We start from the raw sequence: 21056 nt of genomic DNA, 5'->3' as shown, positions 1-21056 counted from the left end.
CACAAAGCACCGGCAACCGAAAACTCTGAGATGGTCAACACGGGGCTGGCGTCCAAACCGCAACTCATAAGAAGTCCTGTGCATGAAAGCACGCAAGAAAATGCGGTTGGACACGTAACAAGCGGTGTTAACCGCCTCAGCCCAGTATTTGCGAGGAGTCCTATGCTCATCGAGCATCGTCCTCGCCATCTCAACCAGCGTCCGATTCTTCCGCTCTACAACTCCATTCTGCTATGGAGTGTAGGGAGAAGAATACTGGTGTTCGAGCCCTTGATCACTGCAAAAGGCGTCAAAACGAGCGTTTTTGAATTCTGTGCCATTGTCACTGCGGATCGCTCGCATGGCCTGGGGTAACTCGTTTTTCAACCTCAAGATCAAGTCTCGAACAAACTCGAAAGGCTCATCCTTGGTTCTCATGAAAAAGACCCAAGAATAGCGAGAAAAGTCGTCAACAATCACAAGAACGTACCACTTCCCACCAACAGACATCACCCGAGAAGGACCGACAGTGTCCATGTGTAGCAACTCTCCAGGGTGAGAGGTCATCACCTGATTAACAGGCAGATGTGAAGTGGCAATCATCTTCCCGTGGCGACACGGATGGCAAACAAGGTCATTTTCAAACTTCAATTTGGGCAATCCTCGGATCAGGCCAAGTGAGCTCAGTCTCGACAACAAGTCAAAGCTCAAATGTCCAAGTCTCCTATGCCACTTCCACAGATTAGAAGAAGGACCAGCCATCAAGCAATGAGAAGGGCCAAAAGAGGTTCCAGAGAAGTCAACCAAGAAAACTCGATCGCGAGGTGTAATCCGGCAAACCAAATCTCCTCTGGAATCAAGAACACGCGAACAACCCTCCTTAAAGCAAACCTCAAACCCCTCATCAAGAAGTTGCGAAACAGAGAGCAAATTAAAACCAAGATTCGAAACCAAAGCAACTTCTCTCAGGGTAAAGCGATCAGAAACTCGAACAGTGCCAAGTCCACGTACCTTTCCTCTTCCATTATCCCCGAACACAATGTACTCCTTTGAGCGCATCGGGGTGAGGCTGGAGAACCACTTGTCATTTCCGGTCATGTGGCGCGAACAACCGGAGTCCATGATCCACCTGTTCTCCAAGCCTCCGACCTGCACATCAGTAGTGAGACAAAGAGTGAGCAAATGTCTCAACACTGGGGTTAGCAAAGTGAGAAGCAAACCAGTGTCGAGCCATTTGCTCTACAGAAGGGTTAGCAAAACCAGACAAAGCGTATCCCCCATCCCGTCTACCGCGTGACTGACGAACACCACTGCGAGGAAAGCGTGGAGCCTCAAAACCTCCTCCAAAGCCTCGGTCCCGTGGCCCATAGCCGTACTGAAAACGACCAGGAGCACGGCCGGCAAAGCGACCACCCGCTGGAGCACGGTAACCACCACCGTCTCCCTGACCTCCACCTACACGGCGCGCCCTAGCATCTCGCCTATCACCACGCCGAGAAGGACCATGCACCCGAACAGAGTACATGTCCGCGTTCTGTTTCTCCTGCTCTCTCCTCACAGCCCGCTTCCTCCTGAAGGAAAACTCCTCCAGGTGACCTTCCCTGTCACAGAACTCACAGTGGTACCTCACCTCACGCTTGGGAGGTGGAGGCCTAGCCTGCGGACGGGGAGGAGCAGCCCTCTTCTTCTGGGCAACCTGGGCTGTGGCAGCAGGGAGCGTGTCGAGGGAGTTCCTCAGCTCATTGGGCTTTGGAACCCAAACCTGCTTCTGCGGAGGTGCTTTCGGTGGTTCTTTAAGCACACCATCCGCAGGGTCAACAAGCGAAGGATGTGTGCTCGTACTAGCAGTGTTTCCAGCAGCCTTGCCAATCTTACCATACAACCTGTCAAAGTCTGACTTCGTGTATGTGTAACCGACCCCAAACCCATCACCACGCTTGAACTGCTTAATCATCATGCCCAACTGTGGCTCACTAGCAGAAACCCAACTAAGAATCGCCATAAGATATGTATTCTCATTCTTCAAGTTGGCTTTCTCTACCGCAAGATTATCCATATCAGAGATCAAACCAGGGCAAACAGAGCAGTCAATAGGTGGGCTAGACTCCACGACCTTAGTCTTCCCCAAAGACTTAATCAAGGCGTTCTTCTCATCTAGCTCCGACCTAAACGTGGGACAAACCTTGCAAGCACCAAGCAGAACTGGCCTAGACTTCATCTCCTCTAGCTCGCACACAACAGTAGCAAACTTGGACTGCAACGAAGCTAGATCAGACTTAAAGATAGGACACTCATCACATTCAAGCACATCGCTAATGATAGGAGCGTCCTTAACCAGTTCTAGTTCATTCTTGGCCTTAGCGAGCTCATGAGACACGTCAGCAAGCGAAGTCTTAGCAACATCTAAGTTCGCGACGTTCTCATCATGCTTGGCACGGAGAGCAACAAGATCATTCATGTGATATATGCAGCCAGCGCACTCATCCTCACTAGATTTCTCCCTAGCACAAGCCAGCTCAGCCCTTTCTACGCTCTCTAGCTGCTTCCTTAAGCAGCCTCTTCTGGTTGTCGAGAGCGGCGTACAACTCCCTAACCTCTGTATCAAGCAGGTCGATCGTGGAGTTTACCTCTGAATCGCTCTCGGACCCAGGAGAAGAGCCGGAGTGCGTCGGTGTAGCATGTCCACCTGAAGACGCACGAGCACCATCGGCTTCGCCCGCCATGGTGCAGAAGCTCTTGCGCCGACCGGCCGCCAAGCAAAGGCCGATGAAGCCGGTGGCTTCCTTGTCCCGCTTCTTCTTCTTCTTGTCGTCGTCGTCGGAGGTCGGTGAAGAAGAGCGGTCGGTGTCGGAGCTCTTGTCGAGGTCGCTGAGCTGCGCCAGGAAGGCCTTCTCCCGCTTCTTGGCCTTGTACTGGAAGCGCTTCTTGAGCGACTCCTTGTCGAAGCGTCCTCCCCGGTCACGACTGCGGTGCTTGTGGCGCCGACGCTCCTTGTTGGAGCCTCCCTCGTCGCGATCGCGGTGGCGGTAGTAGTCGAAGGAGTTGTTCTGGCCACCGCCGGACTTCTTGGGGCAATCGGCGATGAAGTGGTTCAGATCGCCGCAGTTGTAGCACCCGGGGTTCTTCTTCCTCTGCCTGTTGTGGTAGACGCGCTGGAACTTGCTGATAAGGAGGCACAAGTCGTCGTCGCCCAGCGTCTCCAGCTGCTCATCTGAAATAGAAGGCAAAGAGGCAAGAGAAAAGCCAAGAGCAGAGTTAGCGTTAGAGCCCGATCCACCTCCTGGGCCAGTCACAAGAGCGACGCTCTTGGAAGGAGGGGCACCATTGAGCTTGGCTCGTGTCTGGTTATCCACCTCCGTGGCCTTGAGCTTGCTGAAAAGCTCGTTCACCGTCAGAGTCTCATAGCCAGCAGACTCAATGATGGTGTTCACCTTGAGATCCCACACAGAGCGATCAAGTGCGTAAAGCAACTTAAGGGCCTTCTCATGCTCTGTGTACTCAAGGGCACCAGCAGATCTGTTCGCATTGACCTTGTTCACAATCGACTGAAAACGACTGAACATCAGGTCAATGCTCTCACCCGTCTCCTGTGTGAAGTTCTCATACTCACGCCGGTGAGTCTCGAACAGTCTGGCCTTCACCTGAGGTGTACCCTCGTGGTAGTTCTCAAGACACGTCCAAATTTTGTGGCTTCCTGAAAACCCGGGACGCGTGAGAACTCCGCACGAGAAACGCCAGCGAACAAGGCATTGACGGCCTTGGCGTTAGCCTCGTGCTGGGTCACCTGAAGAGGCGTGGCCCGAACAGCAAGCACCTCGTAAAGCTAGTTCGTGGTAATCTCCCAGACATCGGCTCCCATGCTCTGCAGGAAGGCTCTCATGCGAACCTTCCAGTAGGCGTAGTCCTCGCCGGAAAACACCGGGATCTTACCAAGACTCGCCATGGCCGCCGAGTGGTTTTCGAACCGGTTAAGGTACTGAAAACCTCAACCAAGCTTTGATACCAATTAAAGGACCAGATCGGCGACCAGAGAGGGGGTGAATGGGAGCCTCAAATTTGATTTGAAAAACCGAAGAGAAAAGTCCCGATTACACCCAACGCACCTCGGACGAAGAGTATCAGTACCGCATAGCTCAAAACGACTATCAGCACTAGAAATACTCTTGACTCACAAACGGAAGCTCGATCGAGAAAAGTCCGAACAAAATCTCACAAGTTCAACCACGCCAACAAAGATCAGAGCAAAGCGTTCGGAAAGCCAAAATATCTCAGAAACTCGAACAAAGCGGTTAGTGCATAGATAAAACAAAAACTAGAAATACTGGAATGAAATCTAGCTAACACAAGAACAACTAAACTAATTTTTGTTTTGCTTTTTCCAGGTTTTAATTAAGCAGAAAATTAATTAAACCTAGAGCAGAAAAATAAATCTAGAGAAGGAGCTAAGTGACTAAAACTAGAAGGCAGCCCTAAAACTTGATTTGCTACTCAAAAGAGACCTAAGAAAAAATCTAGCAAAATCAACAGAAAAAGAAAAGACTGGTGAAGCAAATCATCGAACACCTTACGGGCAGAGTTGTGCTGATGAAGAACGAGCACGATCAGAGTCGGGATTTCCCACACACGCACTCGAATCGTCTCCCTGCACAAGAATCACACAAACATCCAGCGCACACAGCAAAGATCAAAGAAAAACCTTGTGCTGAAATTCCCACGCATGCCTAGCTCATGCAGTGCTAGGCCATGTGCTGATGTGCCTCCATGCGCTGTCCTATGGCTGCCCTCTGGCTGGCCCGTGGCTCTTGTTCCTGCTGCGCGCCTGGGCTTGTGTGCTCTGCTCCCCACTAGAGCCTCCGCCAGCTGCTAGAATCTCGCGCGCACAGGCACCATGAGGCTGGCGCTGCTTGCCCAGCGCTCCCTGATCTGGACACACAAGAACAGAACAGAGAAGGGACCAAACAAAACCAACACAAGCCAACGAATTGAATCAAATCGACTGCTCCGAGGTCAAGAGGAGGGAAGGGCCTCCTTTCTCATGGATCCAAAGTTCAATTCTACATCCAAAAATTCTAACCCTAGGAGAGGAAGGAAGGGGAACCAGAAGAACCAAACCAAAACAGAAGGGGGCGACGGGCACTCGTGAACCACCTGAGTTGGCTGCCCTCCTCTCTCTTTTAACCCCTCTAACTCTCTAGACTAAAGACTAAAATACCCCTAGACTTAACTAACACTAGAAAGCCCGTAGGGGCAAAACTGGAAAAGATACATTGGACTTATCCGACGGCCGAGATTCTTTCTTCGACTCGAAGCCTTCTCCGCGATGTCGCCATGTGAACGAAGATCCGTTTCGCGGTTTTGGAGAGTCCGCGAAACCCGGGTAGATGGCCGGTTTTGAGAAAACCGCCAAAACTCCACGCGCAGGAAGATTCCCGTCTCCACGCCGTGGCCCTAGACGTCGTTCCCGCCTCGGCCTTCTGACGGCCCTAGACGCCGCCCGACGCCCATCACCTCCTCGCCCGCAGCGAGGCCCTAGACGCCGTCGACGCCCGTCGCCTCCGTCAGTCCCGAGACCGAAGCCCGTGCCTCCACGACTTGGCGTCTTCAACCGCCGTCAGCTTGGTTTTGTGGCACAAACCAAGAAACCCGTCTTCCGTCGTCGCTTGCGCCCTCGATCCAGGAGTGGACGCCACAGCTGCCGCCCGGCCTGAGCTCCTCCACGGCAACTCTCCGTCGACACTCGACGCCCGTGTACCTGCAATCCAAAGACCAAGCGCACGATCACACCGCACGGTTGACAATTCACTCATCACAGGCAGGATAGAGTACTCTCATTCCTCAAATCAAATATTAACTGCAAGTTCAGCAACACGTAGTGCAGCAAACGCACACAAGTAGTAATATAATTCAGTTACATACCAATTCATAATCCACCGATTATGAATGGGAACGAACAAATTAAAACAGACACATCAAAGTTTCACACGGGCAAGCAAATCGAAGTCAATGCTCGAACTGATCAAAGCAAGCACACAACACTAGAAAACACACGTTGAGGCATCAAACACTGCAATCTGGTTGAGCTGCTGTCACACTGCTTGGATGCGCCGGCCGGACGATGAAGCAGCCAGCAGACAAACCAAACCTCTTATTTGGAAACTGGAGATCGACGCGGACGGGCGGGCATGGCGAAACTCTGGACGGGTTGGCGGTGGCATGGGTGTAGTGAGTGGGACGGAGAGGATGCTGTGGTCTGTGGAATCGACAAATCTAATAAATAACGTTGGAAGCTGATACGGCAAGCTAATGCTGACTGAAAATCACATCGCGTACCTGGATGAGATTGCGGCTTGGGCATGGCTCCATTCCTTCACCTGAGGTAGGTCTTGATGATGACGCGCTCGCGGATGGAGGCGGATGCCGGGGGAAGCCTGGGCTCATAGCTCTCGCAGTGCGAGTCGTCCCGGTCGTCCCAGCGGAGCTTGGTCCACCAGGCCCGCTCCCCGCTCACCGTCACGGCCTTCTTGCCTGGTCGTCGGTCGATGAGGCGCGGGAGACGATGCAAGCTCCAGCACCCGCGGACGTGGAGCTCCTCCCACGCGGGCGCGGCCAGGACGGCGTCGTCGTCGCGAAGATGCTCCAGCAGGGGCAGCTCCTGGAGGTGTATCCTCCGAAGACATGGAAGCTCGAAACTAGTAGAAGAATGACGACGTCTGTTATAGTAGAAAATTGCCTTGAGATTGTAGCAGAAGAGGATGTCGAGCGTGACGAGACTTGGCAGCGCAGATCCACGTGGCATGACGCCTTCCAACCTCGGGCAATGCTCCAGCCGGAGGTGCTTCAGTGCATGGAAATCATAATCAAACTTCCAGTCTTTGTAGAAATGTGTCAGACTTTTGAGATGAGAGACATGTGCATTCTTCAGACTCCGCCCCACGTAATACGCATCCTTAAAGACAAGCACCATCCGATGGCACCGCTGGAGCTTGAGGCAGGAGACGTGAGTATCATCCAAACTACTCAGATCATTGAGGCAGGAGACGTGAGTATCGTCTGACATGCTAATTGATTTAGTGACTGCCAGAAGATACTTCAGACCATGGGGATACCGCTCCACTGCTGAGATCTCCACGTGACGCTCAGTCTCCCGAAAGGGAGGCACGTCATCCATTGACACCATCAAGACTCCGTCTGTCAGATAGCGACAGTTTACATCAGCATAGGCTGCCAATGACGCATGAAGATTGTTGGTTTTCACCGTGCCCTCTTCATCCTGTATCTTCCTAGTTGTGGCCTTGCATGATGTAATTTGAACATTGAAAGATTTCAAAAGTCGTCCACGCCTTACTAAATCTCTGGTGGCATATTTGAAGCTATAAAACAATCTGGAATCACTTATGCACACCTGAGCAACTTTTGGAGTACTGCAATCATGATTAACAGTTCCATCTGATGAGCATTGATCCAAGCAAAACACATCTGGGAATCTATCCAGCTTATGCCAAGGGAATCGTCTCAGGGAAGGAACGCCCCGGAGAAGCAATCGCCTAAGCTGGGGCAGATTAGGGATGTTGTCTGGTAGCTCCTTGATAGCCGTAGCAGATAGATCGAGCTCCTCCAAAGCATCAACTTCCTTAATGTCCACGGATTCTAGCTTACTACATCCGTGCAATGACAATCGCTTTATATGTGGTGTACCATCCAATGAGAATGAATGAAGGGTGCCATGCCCATCAAATGCCATCTCTGTTAATCTCGAGAATGAAATGAATTTCTTGTTGTCTATTATCTCGAGTTTTGTTAGAGTAGACAATGCAAGAGCCGAGAGTGGCAGCTCCTCAAGGTTGGAGCATTTGACAAGCAGAAGCTCTTTTAGAGTAGGAATGCTATGGAAGAAGTCGCACTGGAATGTGCTTATATTTGAATAGGAGAGATCGAGATAGAGCAAGTTGAGCTTTTTGTTGCTGTTGTTTGCACAGAGAGTAATTTCAGTATCTGGGAAGCTGAATGGACTTCTGAGGTTATAGCAGCCTTTAAGGGAAAGCAATTGGAGTTTTTGGAGACAACAGATTGAAGAAGGAAGCGACTCTATCGGAGTGTAGGAAATATCAAGAACACGAAGATAAGGGAGCTTGGCCAAGAAATCATCAGATTCAAGCTTCATGAACAACCTCGAGTGTTGCGAGCAATGCCTTATAATAAGTGTGGTCGGGCCGCTGGACCCCTGGCTCAACCAATCTCTGCTTACATGCCATCCTTGGTCGCCCACATGTGAGATCCACTGCATGCGCTCCAACTGAAAGTAATTTCCCTCACAGAGTTCACCGGATGTGAGGGGCTCTACAACAAGGCTATGATATGCTAGGAAGTGTGCAGCAGATATTGTGGCTTCATCATCGTTCGTTGCAGGAGAAAAAGGCAGCTGCAGCAACGAATACTCCCGAAAAGCCTCGAGGATGACATTTCCAAGTTGATATATATCATCACCATAGTACTGACAGTGGTAGCCGTCAGTGTCCTCCCCCATTTTTTCTTGGACACTTGGCTTCATGACAGGAAGGATGCCTTGAGCAGCCCACTGGCGGATCAACACATCTGAGCTAACATCAGCCTGGGCATCACACTTTGGCGGGTCAACATTGGAACTGCAGGGGATAAGCAACAGCATGGTGGCGTAGTGAAAGCACTGGACTGCCACATGATGCCAATACTTCTCCTCTCCATGGCCAACCGCAACAGAGATGTACTTGGCCGCTTGTTTCAGAGAATGCAGTGTGAGAATCAATATATTATCCCCAGAAAAGGATTTGATGACGCGAGGCTCATCTGGCTTGTTGCTCCTGTCATAGACATATTGGGAGGTGGTGGATATGATCCAGAAAGAACCATTCCACCCAGGGGCAGGAAGCCATAAGCCCTCTGTCGTATCATGAATATCGATGGGCTTTATTGGCCTGTCAAGATTGTGAACCACCAGCAGGTACTTCTTGGTCCGTAGATTTTGCATTATTTGAGGATCTATGAAATATTTTACCTCAAGAGGTGAGACTGTGTCATCCTGCTTCTTCTCCATGTTGTAGGTATAGTACCGCTGCTCAGCGTCTATCATGTCGTATTTATGTTCGAGTAGCCCGAGCTGCTCTGCCACTTTGATATGCAGCATGTCATTAATGTCGAACTGATTACCCAGCACTGCTGCTGCCTGCTTCATGTCCACCTCTATTACATGGTCGAAGGGACCATAATTCCTGATATTTACATCCCGAGTGATGCTCGATATAGCTCGAGTGAAACATGCTGTGGGTCCGACCCCAACATTCCACTGCACGGCATACCGGTCAAGTTTTTCTTCCAAGTTATGATATGCAGGGTTGTTGAGATATCCATTCAGCCTGGCCGCACAAATAAAAAGGGGTTCGTTAAATGCTTGATCAAACAACTTGCACTCAAGGTTTAGCAGTTAGTTAATCGTCTTCTCTTTTGTGCTCTTTTCTTTTATTTCATACTCACGTTGAGTCCTAGAGTTCATTTCTTATCAATTAGAAGGAAGTTTTTGTACTTACGATGTTTGACACACTTTCTGATGACAGTAAAGATGCATTAAGGTAAATGCCGATACTATTACATCCATATTCATGGACATATAAAATCAATTTGTTATGCATTTTTTTATCAACAAATGTATTTGATAATGGCAACAATAAAGAATTTGGGAGTGAAAATGTTAACATTAGCACTGGGCATGGGAAAGAGAAGGATTGTTTTTTTTTAAAATGGATTCCAGGCACAGGCTAATCTAAACTACTTATGAAAATATGAGTTTATTTCAAACATTTCAAGTACTGTTTGTGTACGTGATGATTTGGTGGTCTGTTTACCAGGATGATACAACCGAAATTTTCTTTTTTCAAGTTGGCTGTCACATGTATACCAAATGCAGCATCCACGGAAAAAAAATCGTATCCATGGGTGCAATCCCAACTCATCCTAACATGACGAACACATCGCATGTTGTAACTTCAGACTCTCGCTGGTGTGGACACTGCCGCTGCTATACGTAGAGGAAATATATAGACTACTCATGGGTCTCGATTGTCATGTTGCCGCTGTCGCTGCCAGTCTTTGATGACCTCCGGGATGGACATATAAAATCACTTTGTTCTGCATTTTTTATCAACAAATGTATTTGATAATGGTAGCAATAAAGAATTTGGGTGTGAAAATGTTTTTGATCGAAGTCAGCAGGGGAGGCCCCAACTTATTTTTTATAATTTTTTATCCCAGGCCTGTTTAATTTGCTCTCATAGGAAGTCGAACCAAGGCCTGCTGGCGGATGCTACTCAGGTGCTCTAACTAGACCTGGTCACGGGACGGGTCGGGTCGGGTCAAAGAAAACCTGGAATTTTTTTCTTCAGCCCGAACCTGCCCACCGGGCCGGATTCTTTTGGCCCAAGCCTGACTTGACATGTGCTCGAGTTGGGTGGGTCCGGATCGGATCCTACCCTATATTTTATTCAACCATCTCCAACTACCATTTCCTCTCTCCTCACTTTTTCTTTTTCTTTTCTTTTTTCTGCTATCTCTTCCCTTCTCCACCCCGTCCACTCCCTCTCCCCAACTCCCCTCCGGCCCCTCTCTCTGCACCCCTCCTCCCCGGCGGCTCGCCGCCCTGGTGGAGCTCGCTGCACCCGCCCCTGCCCCCCCCGGCGACGGAGCTCCGTGCGTGCGGGCGGCCGCCCGTCCCTGCCCCGGCGGGCACGTGCTCGGGCGGGCCGATGTGTGGCGGCTACGGCGGCGGGTCGACACAGGGCAGCTGCGGCGTGGGTCTGCGGGGCCGGCCGGCCACGGTGGAGATCCAGCGGCGCGCCTCCCCGGTGGAGCTCGCTGCGCCCACCCCTGCCCCCGGCAGTGGAGCTCCGTGTGCGCGGGTGACCGCCCGTCCCTGCCTCGCGCCACGTCCGCGCGTAGCGGACGTCCGCTCCATCCGCTGAATTTGCTGTGAGCCGGTCTGCTACGGTAGCATCCCGCGTAGCGGACGCCGGAGCAGCGAATTTTTCCACTATCCCGTCCTGGAGGGAGGGGTACCGGATGGGATCCCGTACCCGGTGCAGACAGCCTAACCTCTAGCCATTGGCTATCTAGAGGCCCTTTCGTTGGGAGTGAAAATGTTATCGTTAACACTGGATATAGGAAAGAGAAGAATTCTTAAAAAAAAAATGGATTCCAGGCACATGCTAATATAAACTACTTATGAAAATACGAGTTTCAAACATTTCAAGTATTGTTTGTGTACGCGATGACCTGGTGTCCTCTTTACCAGGATGCAACCGGAATTCTTTTTTTCAAGTTGGCTGTGCACGTATCAAATGCAAACCCACACATGTACACACACAAAAAAAAAAGATCGTATCCGCGGGTGCAGTCCCAACCGCGAAGCCGTATCCTAAAATGACAAAGGCGTCGCATGTTGGCAACTTCAGACTCCTCTCGCTGGTGTGGAGCACTACCGCTGCTGTACGCAGAGGAAATATATAGACTACTCATGGAACTCGATCGTCGTGTTGCCGCTGTCATCGCTGCCACGCTTTGACGACCTCCAGGATGGCGCAGGCAGAGTGCACCGCCAGCTACTTGCGGTTTGGCTGCCTCTGATCTCTCTCCGGTGCGTCCCTCTCGCTGGCAGTGCTGTTAATCTCGTCGGTGTAGGTCAGACTCGAGGATCGATCAGAGGCTGCCACGAAAGGAGGGTGAGAGCAGCAGCAAAGTAGCGGGGAGGAGGATGGTGCTTTGGGACCCACATAGTCGCATTTCCCTCGCTTAATGAGGGATTGATTTCTCTTACATCTGTCCATGCTTCTATTGGAACGCTCCCAGTATTCTATATAGGTTTGTAGTCCACTTCTTTAATTTTCCGTATCTTTGTATAATCAAACACTTAATTTTACATCCGAAAAAGATGGTATAGATCTTTCTTTCCCGAAAGTGGAAATTTCTACCATTGAAACTTAACATGGAGGCCCTTGTTTAGCCAATCGTAATGATAATAGATATATTTCAAATATTATGAACTAAATTTTACACTGCTTCATTATTTAGTTATTTTGATTTGTAATACACTTGGAAAGTACTTTTTATTATTTCTCTCCCATTTTTGCCAGTTAATTATATGTATTTTACACTAGATCTTTATTATTTAGGTATGGGTCAATCCAAATTAAAATAAAAATAATATGTTTTCATTACTTTTATTCCATATTTATCTATTTATTAATAGTATTTAACATGGATTGTTTATGTATCTATGTTTGCTTCCAAATTCATTGCAAACCAAACTACTAATTTTCCTTATTTTTGGATTCTGAGTTTCGCTCATTATTAATTGTATTTGACATGGATGATATTAATTGTATTTGATGATTTAATCTTGGTTATTGGTTATCATAACATTCATGGTGTAGTCGTTTGTTTCTAACTAATATGATAACTCTAGGATATGAGAGTTAACCTGGTGTTTATTCTAATACTTAAATATTAAGATAAGCCATTATCAGGGATGAACATGGTAATTTTGTTGTGACATCTAGTCATTCTATTATTTTTTTATTTGGATGCAGCATAAACTGAAGCCCTAGTATTTTTTTCCTTAGGAAAGGAAATAGTCTCCAGCAAAAAAAAAAAAGATAAGTAGCAAGGTGGTCCACATAAATTTGTGTATTTTTCTTCTGACGATCTAAATATACGGTCAAATTTTCTTTTATCCAATAAGTCTTTTTCTTTTTTATAAAATAGGTATCGTAAAATTGTGATTATAACAGTATATAAGGCTATTGTTTGAAGCAGCACTTTTTCACACCTGTACAATGTTGAATTAAGAGTAAAATGCACCACAAGTCCCTAAATTTCTCTCACCGTATCAGTCGGATCCCTAAACTCTCAAAATGCATTGGATTCTTAAACTATTTAAAGGAGTCCATCCCCGATTCAAAACATGTCATGTGAGCTTCTGACACCAACATGCCTGTTAATAAATATATTAAAAAAAGCCCCTCCACAATCCACATCTCTTCCGATATATATGCCCCTCCCTGCATCTCCTCCACCCTCCCTCCTTCCCCACGACTACGTCTGTGCGAACACCGCCTCCTAGCTTCCTCTGTCCCAATGACTAAGGCCTCCCCTTCACACTCACCATCCGCATAAAGCTTGGCCTGCTCAGCTCCCCAACGCGATCGCCCTTCGCTCTTGCCGTCAAGTTCAACCTCCTCCACTCCGACCCATCATCACCGGCTTTCTTCCTTCGGCTCAAGAAAGGGGGCACGTCTGCATCTCCTCAGCCTGATTCCTCCACCAAGCAACTGAGATACATCGCCCTCCATCTCCATGCACCATCTCGGGGCCTTTCCAAGCCACCCGAATAGGCCGTTTTCTAGCTGCATGGAGATCTCGCACCACCGATCCATCTCGCTGCCGATCTCCAGCAGCGCTCCTTGTCACTATCGGATGCCACAGACTGAACCTAGTGAGATCCTCGAGCTCTCCCACCCGTTCCCCGCTGCCTTCTCACACTATCGGCGTCGAAACGGTAGCCACGGAGCCACCCAGACCCGCTGCCCGCCACTGCATGTTACCAAGCTATTATGGCCGGCTCCGCCTCGTGCTAGCATGCGCCTCATGTGCACCGACCTCAGGGAATCTGGCTAGGCCACTCCCCATCGCTAGAAATTGACCGCCGGCGCCATGGCCGCACAGCGCCCCACCATCACCTCCTTCCTCTCGGTGACCTCTCGGGGGAATGGGGTGGCACGGGGAACCGATGCGTGCGATGCAGCTAGAGAGGCACATCATCGTGGGTAGTGTGGAGCTCACTAGGGATGGATGCAACGGTGGGGGATCTTGGTTCGGGCAGCCATGGTGAGCGCCCGCGCGCGCAAGAGAGAGAGAGAGAGAGAGAGAGAGAGAGAGAGAGAGAGAGAGAGAGAGAGAGAGGGTGCACACTGTAGAGGGATTTTTTTCATATGTTCATTAGTGTGGATCCATGATGGTGGGCCACGTCAGCATCAGAAGCTCACATGGCACATTTGGAATCTGGGGTGGACCCCTTTAAATAGTTTGATCACCCAAAATTGTATTTTTGAGAGTTTGGGGACTTTCTTATATAATGGGACAAGTTTAGGGACCTGCGGTGTATTTTACTCTTAAATTAAAATATTGTGTACAAATTTTACATGTTTCAGCATCGAGAAAAAGAAAACATGGCCATTATAACCAGCCTTGACATATTTGCCTAACTTGGGTGGTGGCCGATGTGACGGGGCCTTGTCATGGTGTACCTGACACCCCCTAGAATTCAAAGTTTATGGCATTCAACTAACCATATATTACATGGTTTTGGGGAAGTTTTATAATAAGTAAAGGCTAGTTGTAATGCCCTAGTCTATAAAAAAACTACTCCATCCATAGTAAGAGGTTCTTTCAGCCATTTGTATCGCAAACCTAGGCTTCTTGTATTCATCTCTTGCTCTTATTGTTTAGTGGTTCATTTCTTGATAGAGCAAGCATCATTAGTCTTTTAGTGATGCAGATTATATGGACGCATCCTGGATGGCTGTAAGAAGGTGAAATCGCATAGTTCATCAAGAAGTTGTGAAGGACCCTGATTGTTTTTGTAATAGGTGTTTTAATCTTCTTAACAATGTGGTAAAGAGCCTCTCTAATGGAATCGACCACTACTACAGAAGGGGACATTGATCGCCTTCGTTAGCCCTGGCTGATTTTGGGCCCAGGACTAATAAAGGCATTAGACCCAGATCCAACAGCTAGGAGGTGGGGCGGGGCGGGGCCGGGCCGGGGGGGGAGGGGGTGGGTGGGGGTGGAACTAAAGGGTCACAGTCCCGGTTGGTAACACCAACAAGGACTAAAGGACCCTTTAATCCCCTTTAGTTCCGGTTAGTGCTATCAACCTGGACTAAAGGGGTTCCACCGGTTATTTCAAAAGGAAATCATCCCAACTAGAGTCACATGTGCTGTGTAGGTGGAGTGGCAAAGAAGCTATGCGTGAGGCAAGAGGTCTCGGATTCGAGTCCTGGGTGCCAAACTACTAGGGTAACTAAAGATTACCAAACGTGAAAGGATAGGTGCCTTGATAGACACATAGTTCCATTGAAGGAAGAAGATCCCCCAATCACACAGACAACAAATATCTAGATCAAGGCTTCGCTCAACACCATGGGTGCTATGGTACCGAAGGGCAGTGAACTTAGGGTAGGAACGTGGTTCCCCACAGATGTGTGGGTTTGTGCAGCTTCGATGCCATATCAGTGCTAGCAGGACTGCGGAGGTATTGTCTCCCAGCCGTGGGGTGCTGAGTGCAACCCGAGCCCCTGAGGAAAGCCACTCATGCACGGCCTAAGGAGGGCTCGGGGTTGACTCCCTATCATAGGCGCACCAGCTGGAGCGGAGCCTACCTGGGACAAGCACCCGAGCCAAAAATACCCAGAGCCCTCCTCCATCGCTTGAGAATGGAGAGCCAACGGGGCAGGCTAGTGTGATGCACCATAAGCAATAAATATGTCCGATTCAATGTGTGCCCTTGTCACATCACATGCCTCTCTCTGAGGTGATGTGATCATGACAAGCTTGATCCCATCTTTCCACAGTGGATGGTGTGGTAGGGATGGCCTGTCTAGTTGGACTCTGGCAGTGTGTGCTGCCACGCCATCTGCAGAATCTAGCCCACCTACCCCAACCTTTAGACACCTGTTGGCAGTCGACCCCTCTACTATCACATGGGACCCGCAGAGTCCGCCTGCTGCGACAATGATGGACCAGGGACATGTGGTGGCCCTTGGGCAACCATGGTGCCTACGAGAAAGTGGGGACTAGCACGCCATGTGAGCCTATGTGTGGACGGCCTAATATGAGAAGATGTGGGTAGCGGATGCCACATACGTGCGCACTCAAAGATCCATAGTACGATAGTTGTAGCTCCTAACCCCCAGTCTAGTAGGTTGTACAGGGCTTCCCATCTATATAATGGGACTATGGGAGGCCCAATACTAGGAGAGGGGAGGGTAGGGAGAGGAGAATAAGAAGAAGAGTTAGAGCAAAGGGGAAAGCACCCCGAGCACTTTTGATCTTCCAGCCATCTAAGGCTAACTCAATCAAACTCCCACATGCAGGATGTAGGGTATTATGTCATAGGGTGGTCTGAACCTATCTAATTTCTCTTGTGCAATCCACATTCTCTCTACGCCATGCTCCAAAAGCTTCCCCTAGGCCGAGTCCCAAAGATGGTTTCCAAAGCCCCCTACTACCGAAGTTTACCCTCCGACAGTGACCTCAAAACCCTTGACATGATCCAGCGGACAATAACGTGCCACCAACCCTATCCTAGCCTCCAGCCAAGCAGCAAAGGACCACATAGCTTGAAACCAGCACTAGGACAGTTGATACACCAGTGGACTTGGAGACCTCCATGGTGGCTGAGGCCTGAACACAGAATCCAGCCACAGAAATAGGGAACAAGGATCAGGGCATAGCTCCTGGTGAAAAAAGAGAAGCCTGAATATGTGAACTGATCCAAAAAAAAGGCCCCCCACAATGCAGATGACCCAACAAAGGTCCTTGTTTTTTTAAATTTCATGTTGCTAGTTTCTTCTTGGCTCGAAGGGGACAAATGAAAAAAAATAGAGGGAGATAGGGAAGAGGAATTTTTAAAAATAGAGAGATTGCTACAGGGGGTCAGCTTCATGTCTTTTATGGAATATGACAAGGTGGAACCTCCTCCAAATTCGCCTAAGTTGGTAATTTATAAGTATCGATTGTCAAGTACATATACTTATTCCTTGTTTTTATCTTTGGAATCATGGAGTTCAAGCAATCTTGTAGTTGCAATCATGCTTGATTAAGCCACTGATTTGCTTCTCATGTTATTATTCGTGCACATATCTGCAGCCTTATTACCAGAAAGACTTGCAAAATTAATATAAGAATTTAAGCATTTCCTCTATGCTTGTTGATGTCATCTATGTTGAGTGAGATCACAGATCTTTGTTACTGCAAGTTGTTCCAAAGATCAACAACATCTTTGCTATCCTCTCTTCAGGATTAACTTAGAGCTTGTTTGGTTGGTATACTGATTAAGGTTGCAACCAATTTCCAACCGAACTTGCCTAAGGTTAGTTCCCAAAATTGTTTGTCACACTTTGGCTAGTCTAAGGAAACCTTATCAGATTTTTCTTGAGTCATTGATGCATGGGACTAAACTGCCAGACAAAGAATATTGCCATAGTTATGTCTATAACCAAATATCTACCTAACTTAGTCAAACTAGATTGCCTAATTAACCTTCAACGTGGCTAATGTGGCAAGGTATGGCTAAATTCCTTTTTTTTCTCTATGTAATTGGATAGAGTTTGTTAGTTAGAAGCAAACCTTTAAGATATAATAGTAGAATACTAGATGCTAGAACTAGCACAACACTACCCTTCCAAAGGACCGGCCAACCAGGCTATCACATACTGTTGGTACATTTTATCGTAAAACCTTTTGTGTAAGCTCCAGTGAAAGTTGAGGTCACCAAAAATTGTTAAAATTCTATCACAGAAGGTTCACAAATGTGGTTTGGTGCTATCTCAGTATAGTTCTTAATTTATTGCATGATAAGGTACTGTCACAAACAGTTCTGAGTTATGATTTGTGGATTTGTTAAACAGATGAGGAGTTCGGGTTCGTTTCAAGGGTGGGTTGGGGGGAGAGGGGTAAGTGACAGTCCAGTTTGAGTTAGGCTCTACAAATTAAACTATAATTGTAAACTTCTAGGAATTAGATTTTGAAGGTAACATACCAGAAGTTGATATCTTGCAGCTGATGATGCCATTCGGTCAATGGCATGCGAAACGGAGATGATTCCACCATGACTTATGTTTAGTAGTGGACTCCAATTCTCAGATTACAGGGATCCTGCCAGTGGTAGAAGTAATTTGAACTAGTTATTAACATGGAGGCACCGAGCAGTTTTGCACGAAACAAGGATAAATATTTGAACATATAGAAATTGTGTCATTGGCAAGTTTTATTTGAACAGGGATATTGCTTTCACATATATGGTTGCCATGTGACAAACAATATGATTATTAACTTGTGATCACATTTGAAGAAACAAAAACATCCATTATGAGCAGGGTTCTAGAAAATTTTCACTGGGGCACACAAAACAGATGTGAGTCAAGTGTGCAGCAAAATACTTTTTCAACACCTATATTGTCACCACCTATAGAACAAAGAGGCTCCTGGTTTCCAAATTAGTCATGACCAGCTCCTGGTGTCTATCTTGAGGCTTAATGGAGACAAGCTCCTAGATTGACATAACGTGGCAGTGTCCAATTCCAACCAATTGATCCATTGACAAAATATAAATGTGCTAGGCATTCATGCTCCTAGATCAAGTTGACTTGATCTAATCTTAATAAAACTTACCTCAAAGATGAATAAATATGCTAGCTTTACATATGTAATCATGGCAAAATATTTGATTACTGTATGAATGTTGTTGAATTTAATATTACTCACTGCTATAGTTAGTGTTTATTTACCTCTGGTTTAGACTTTGGGGTCTTGTTTATAGTGAAATTTTCAGTAATAACTTTGTGTGTCCTTCACCAAGAAAGCAACATTTAAGATGAAGGTTGCCAATATATGTTGTGTCTCCAATTCTGCTCCAAAAGCAAACACTTCAGTGCTCAGATTTTGAGAGTGCTAGTAAATCATTAAACAAGAAAGAAGGATAGTAGTACCTGCTGCAAAAGTTTGTTGATGTTGTGTGGATGACAAGATATGATCTAGTTGACTTTGCTCGTATAAATATTTTTGATATATTGATATTTTTGGTATATTTGTCACTAGAAGATGCAATCAATTGCTTCAATAATGAAGGAAGAAAGCAATTATTTTTTTTGTAGGAATCAATAACCAAGAAAGGCATAAATTATCATATAAAGCAGCACGATGATTTTTTTTTACTTTTTCCAAATGATCGCTATGGAAAGAAAGGGCGCAAAACAACAGTAGGTAAAAGAAAAAGGATAAAACAACATAAAAGTGCAAGAATGACGACGGATATTAGTACCTGGTGCAAAAGTTTGCTGATATTGAGTGGATGACAAGATATGACCTATAGTTGACTTGCTGGGTTTCCGTTTGAAGGGGGTTGGATCATATGAATCTTTTTGGTATATCAATTTGTCGTTAGAAGAAGCAATTGATTGCTAGAATGAAAGAAGAAATCATTTTTTTAGGGCAAAGAAGAAATCATTCATATTATGTAAGAACCAATAAATGAAAGAAAGGCATTAGCTGTAGTGTAGAACAGCAATGGAAAGGGAAGACCTTTTATTTTTCACTTTTTTCAATTGATTGCTGAGGAAAAGAGGGGCGCAAAACAACAGTAGGTAAAAGGAAAATGATAAAACAACATAAAAAATGCAGACTAACAGAAAAGGAAGCAGTTCTTCTTCTTTTTTTTTACTTTTTCCAACTGATCGCGACGGAGAGAAAGGGCGCAAAACAATAGTAGGTAAAGGAAAAAGGATAAAACAACATAACAGTACAGATTAACAATATTGGAAGCAGCAAAAAAAATTATGATTTTTTCTAGAACTGCTGATTGGATTGAAAGGCGTAATTGTAGGTATGGGGTGTTTATGGAGGATGGATGGGATTTTTTAGCATGGAAATGAGAGAACAAGAACTGCCAGGTGGCTGCAAATCAGCAAAATGAATAGCTGGGAGAGGGATCAGCAATTGTCCATTGCTGTACTGTCTTATATAGATAGGAAGTCAGGAACAGAGGGGCAATATTCTCTGGTTACGACAACACGCAAAGTATGCATCCCTCGCAAAGCTAAAGACTAAATTTGAGAATTCTGAAGAAATGGATCATACCATGTTTAAAGTAACCTGCATGTTTAAAGAACAAAGGGCATCTCAGGATGGAGTGACAACCTTGACGAAGCACAATGGCACGCCTTAATAAAGCACAAGAGGCAGAGAAAAAGAAGAGTGGTAGCTAGTAGTCTTGCTTTGCTTGGACGATTGGCAAATTACCTCAACAACTAAACAACTTGAACAAGAACACCTTTATCAGCAAGGCTACTGTTGTTATGTTCTTACACAGAATTGCAACAAGTAAAGCATCAGCAAATCCTTCTGCGACAAAGTTGGCATCCTTCGCCCGTTGGAAAATTCTCCCATACCTTCCTGCAGAAGATCGTCTCTCCTTGACCTATACTATTTCATTTCCTCTAAGCACTTAAGCAGAGCTCCTGCCATTTTTCATCCAAAAAAAATGCTCCGGCATTACATAAGACAAGGAAAACTAACGCACAGGTGAATAATTAACTATTGCTCCGGCGCCGCCTTTCGCCGCGTAGTGTCCTTTTTGTTTCTCCTACACTCGTCTTGCCACAGCCCGCCGCGTCGCGAACCCAGCCGTGGACCAGCAGCTGCTGGATTCCGTGAGCGCAGCTGCCCATGTTCCGTTCTGTCAAGTGCAATAGCTTTTCTTCAAGCAAGCTGCCTGCGAGACTAAAGTCAATCGTCTCTAGCTGAACCTGCACAAACCAATAGCGCTAGCTAGTGTTCTGGCCATCGTCATGCGAGTGTAGCTGCTGCTTGAGCTTAGGCAAGTCAGTCACAAAAAAAAAAAAGAGCTTAGGCAAGCCAGGTACGTGGTATTAGAGTAACCGTGAGCCTTAATCTTGCTTGCTGCTAGCTGTCCTTCCGACGCGGACGAGGGATGCCTCGAGCCCGCGTGCCTTGACGCTGCATCAGCCAAGACCTGGGCGATTCTAAATTACGGGCGACCGTAAGGAGGCCTCCTCACGGTCGATTTTCCGACCGTCCTTTTTTTCCTTTTTAGGTATATTTTTTGTCGTTTTCTATAAAAAAATTCAGAGAAACTTTTCATGGAAAAAATTTTGGGAGAAGAAAGGGGAAAATTTCAATGAGAAACTTTTTCAAGAAAAATGTTTCGACGAGAAAAAGAAAAAAATTTAATGAGAAAAAATTTGGAAGAGAAAGTT

At 47.0% G+C, this 21056-nt stretch overlaps 1 protein-coding gene across 3 annotated transcripts in view; it reads right to left on the bottom strand.

Annotated features, from left to right (window-relative positions):
• Nucleotides 1–5837: 5837 nt before the first annotated feature.
• LOC120683348 overlaps nt 5838–21056 on the bottom strand; it is a 45323-nt gene continuing 30104 nt past the window's right edge. For 2 of the 3 annotated variants that reach the window (XM_039965423.1, XM_039965424.1), the window contains 2 exons: nt 6310–9368; nt 5838–6229 (listed from right to left, as the gene is read on the bottom strand). In XM_039965423.1, the coding sequence (XP_039821357.1) occupies nt 6347–9368 (3022 nt within the window). In that variant the 3' untranslated portion in view covers nt 5838–6229; nt 6310–6346. Of the gene's footprint in view, nt 6230–6309; nt 9369–17821; nt 17938–18569; nt 18690–18770; nt 18896–19102; nt 20769–21056 lie in introns of those variants that run through there. The other variant, XM_039965422.1, reaches the window with a different exon arrangement.

This window comes from Panicum virgatum, chromosome 7N (assembly GCF_016808335.1).
Source record: "Panicum virgatum strain AP13 chromosome 7N, P.virgatum_v5, whole genome shotgun sequence".
Classification (NCBI taxonomy): domain Eukaryota; kingdom Viridiplantae; phylum Streptophyta; class Magnoliopsida; order Poales; family Poaceae; genus Panicum; species Panicum virgatum.
This window is presented reverse-complemented; position numbering and strand designations above follow the sequence as displayed.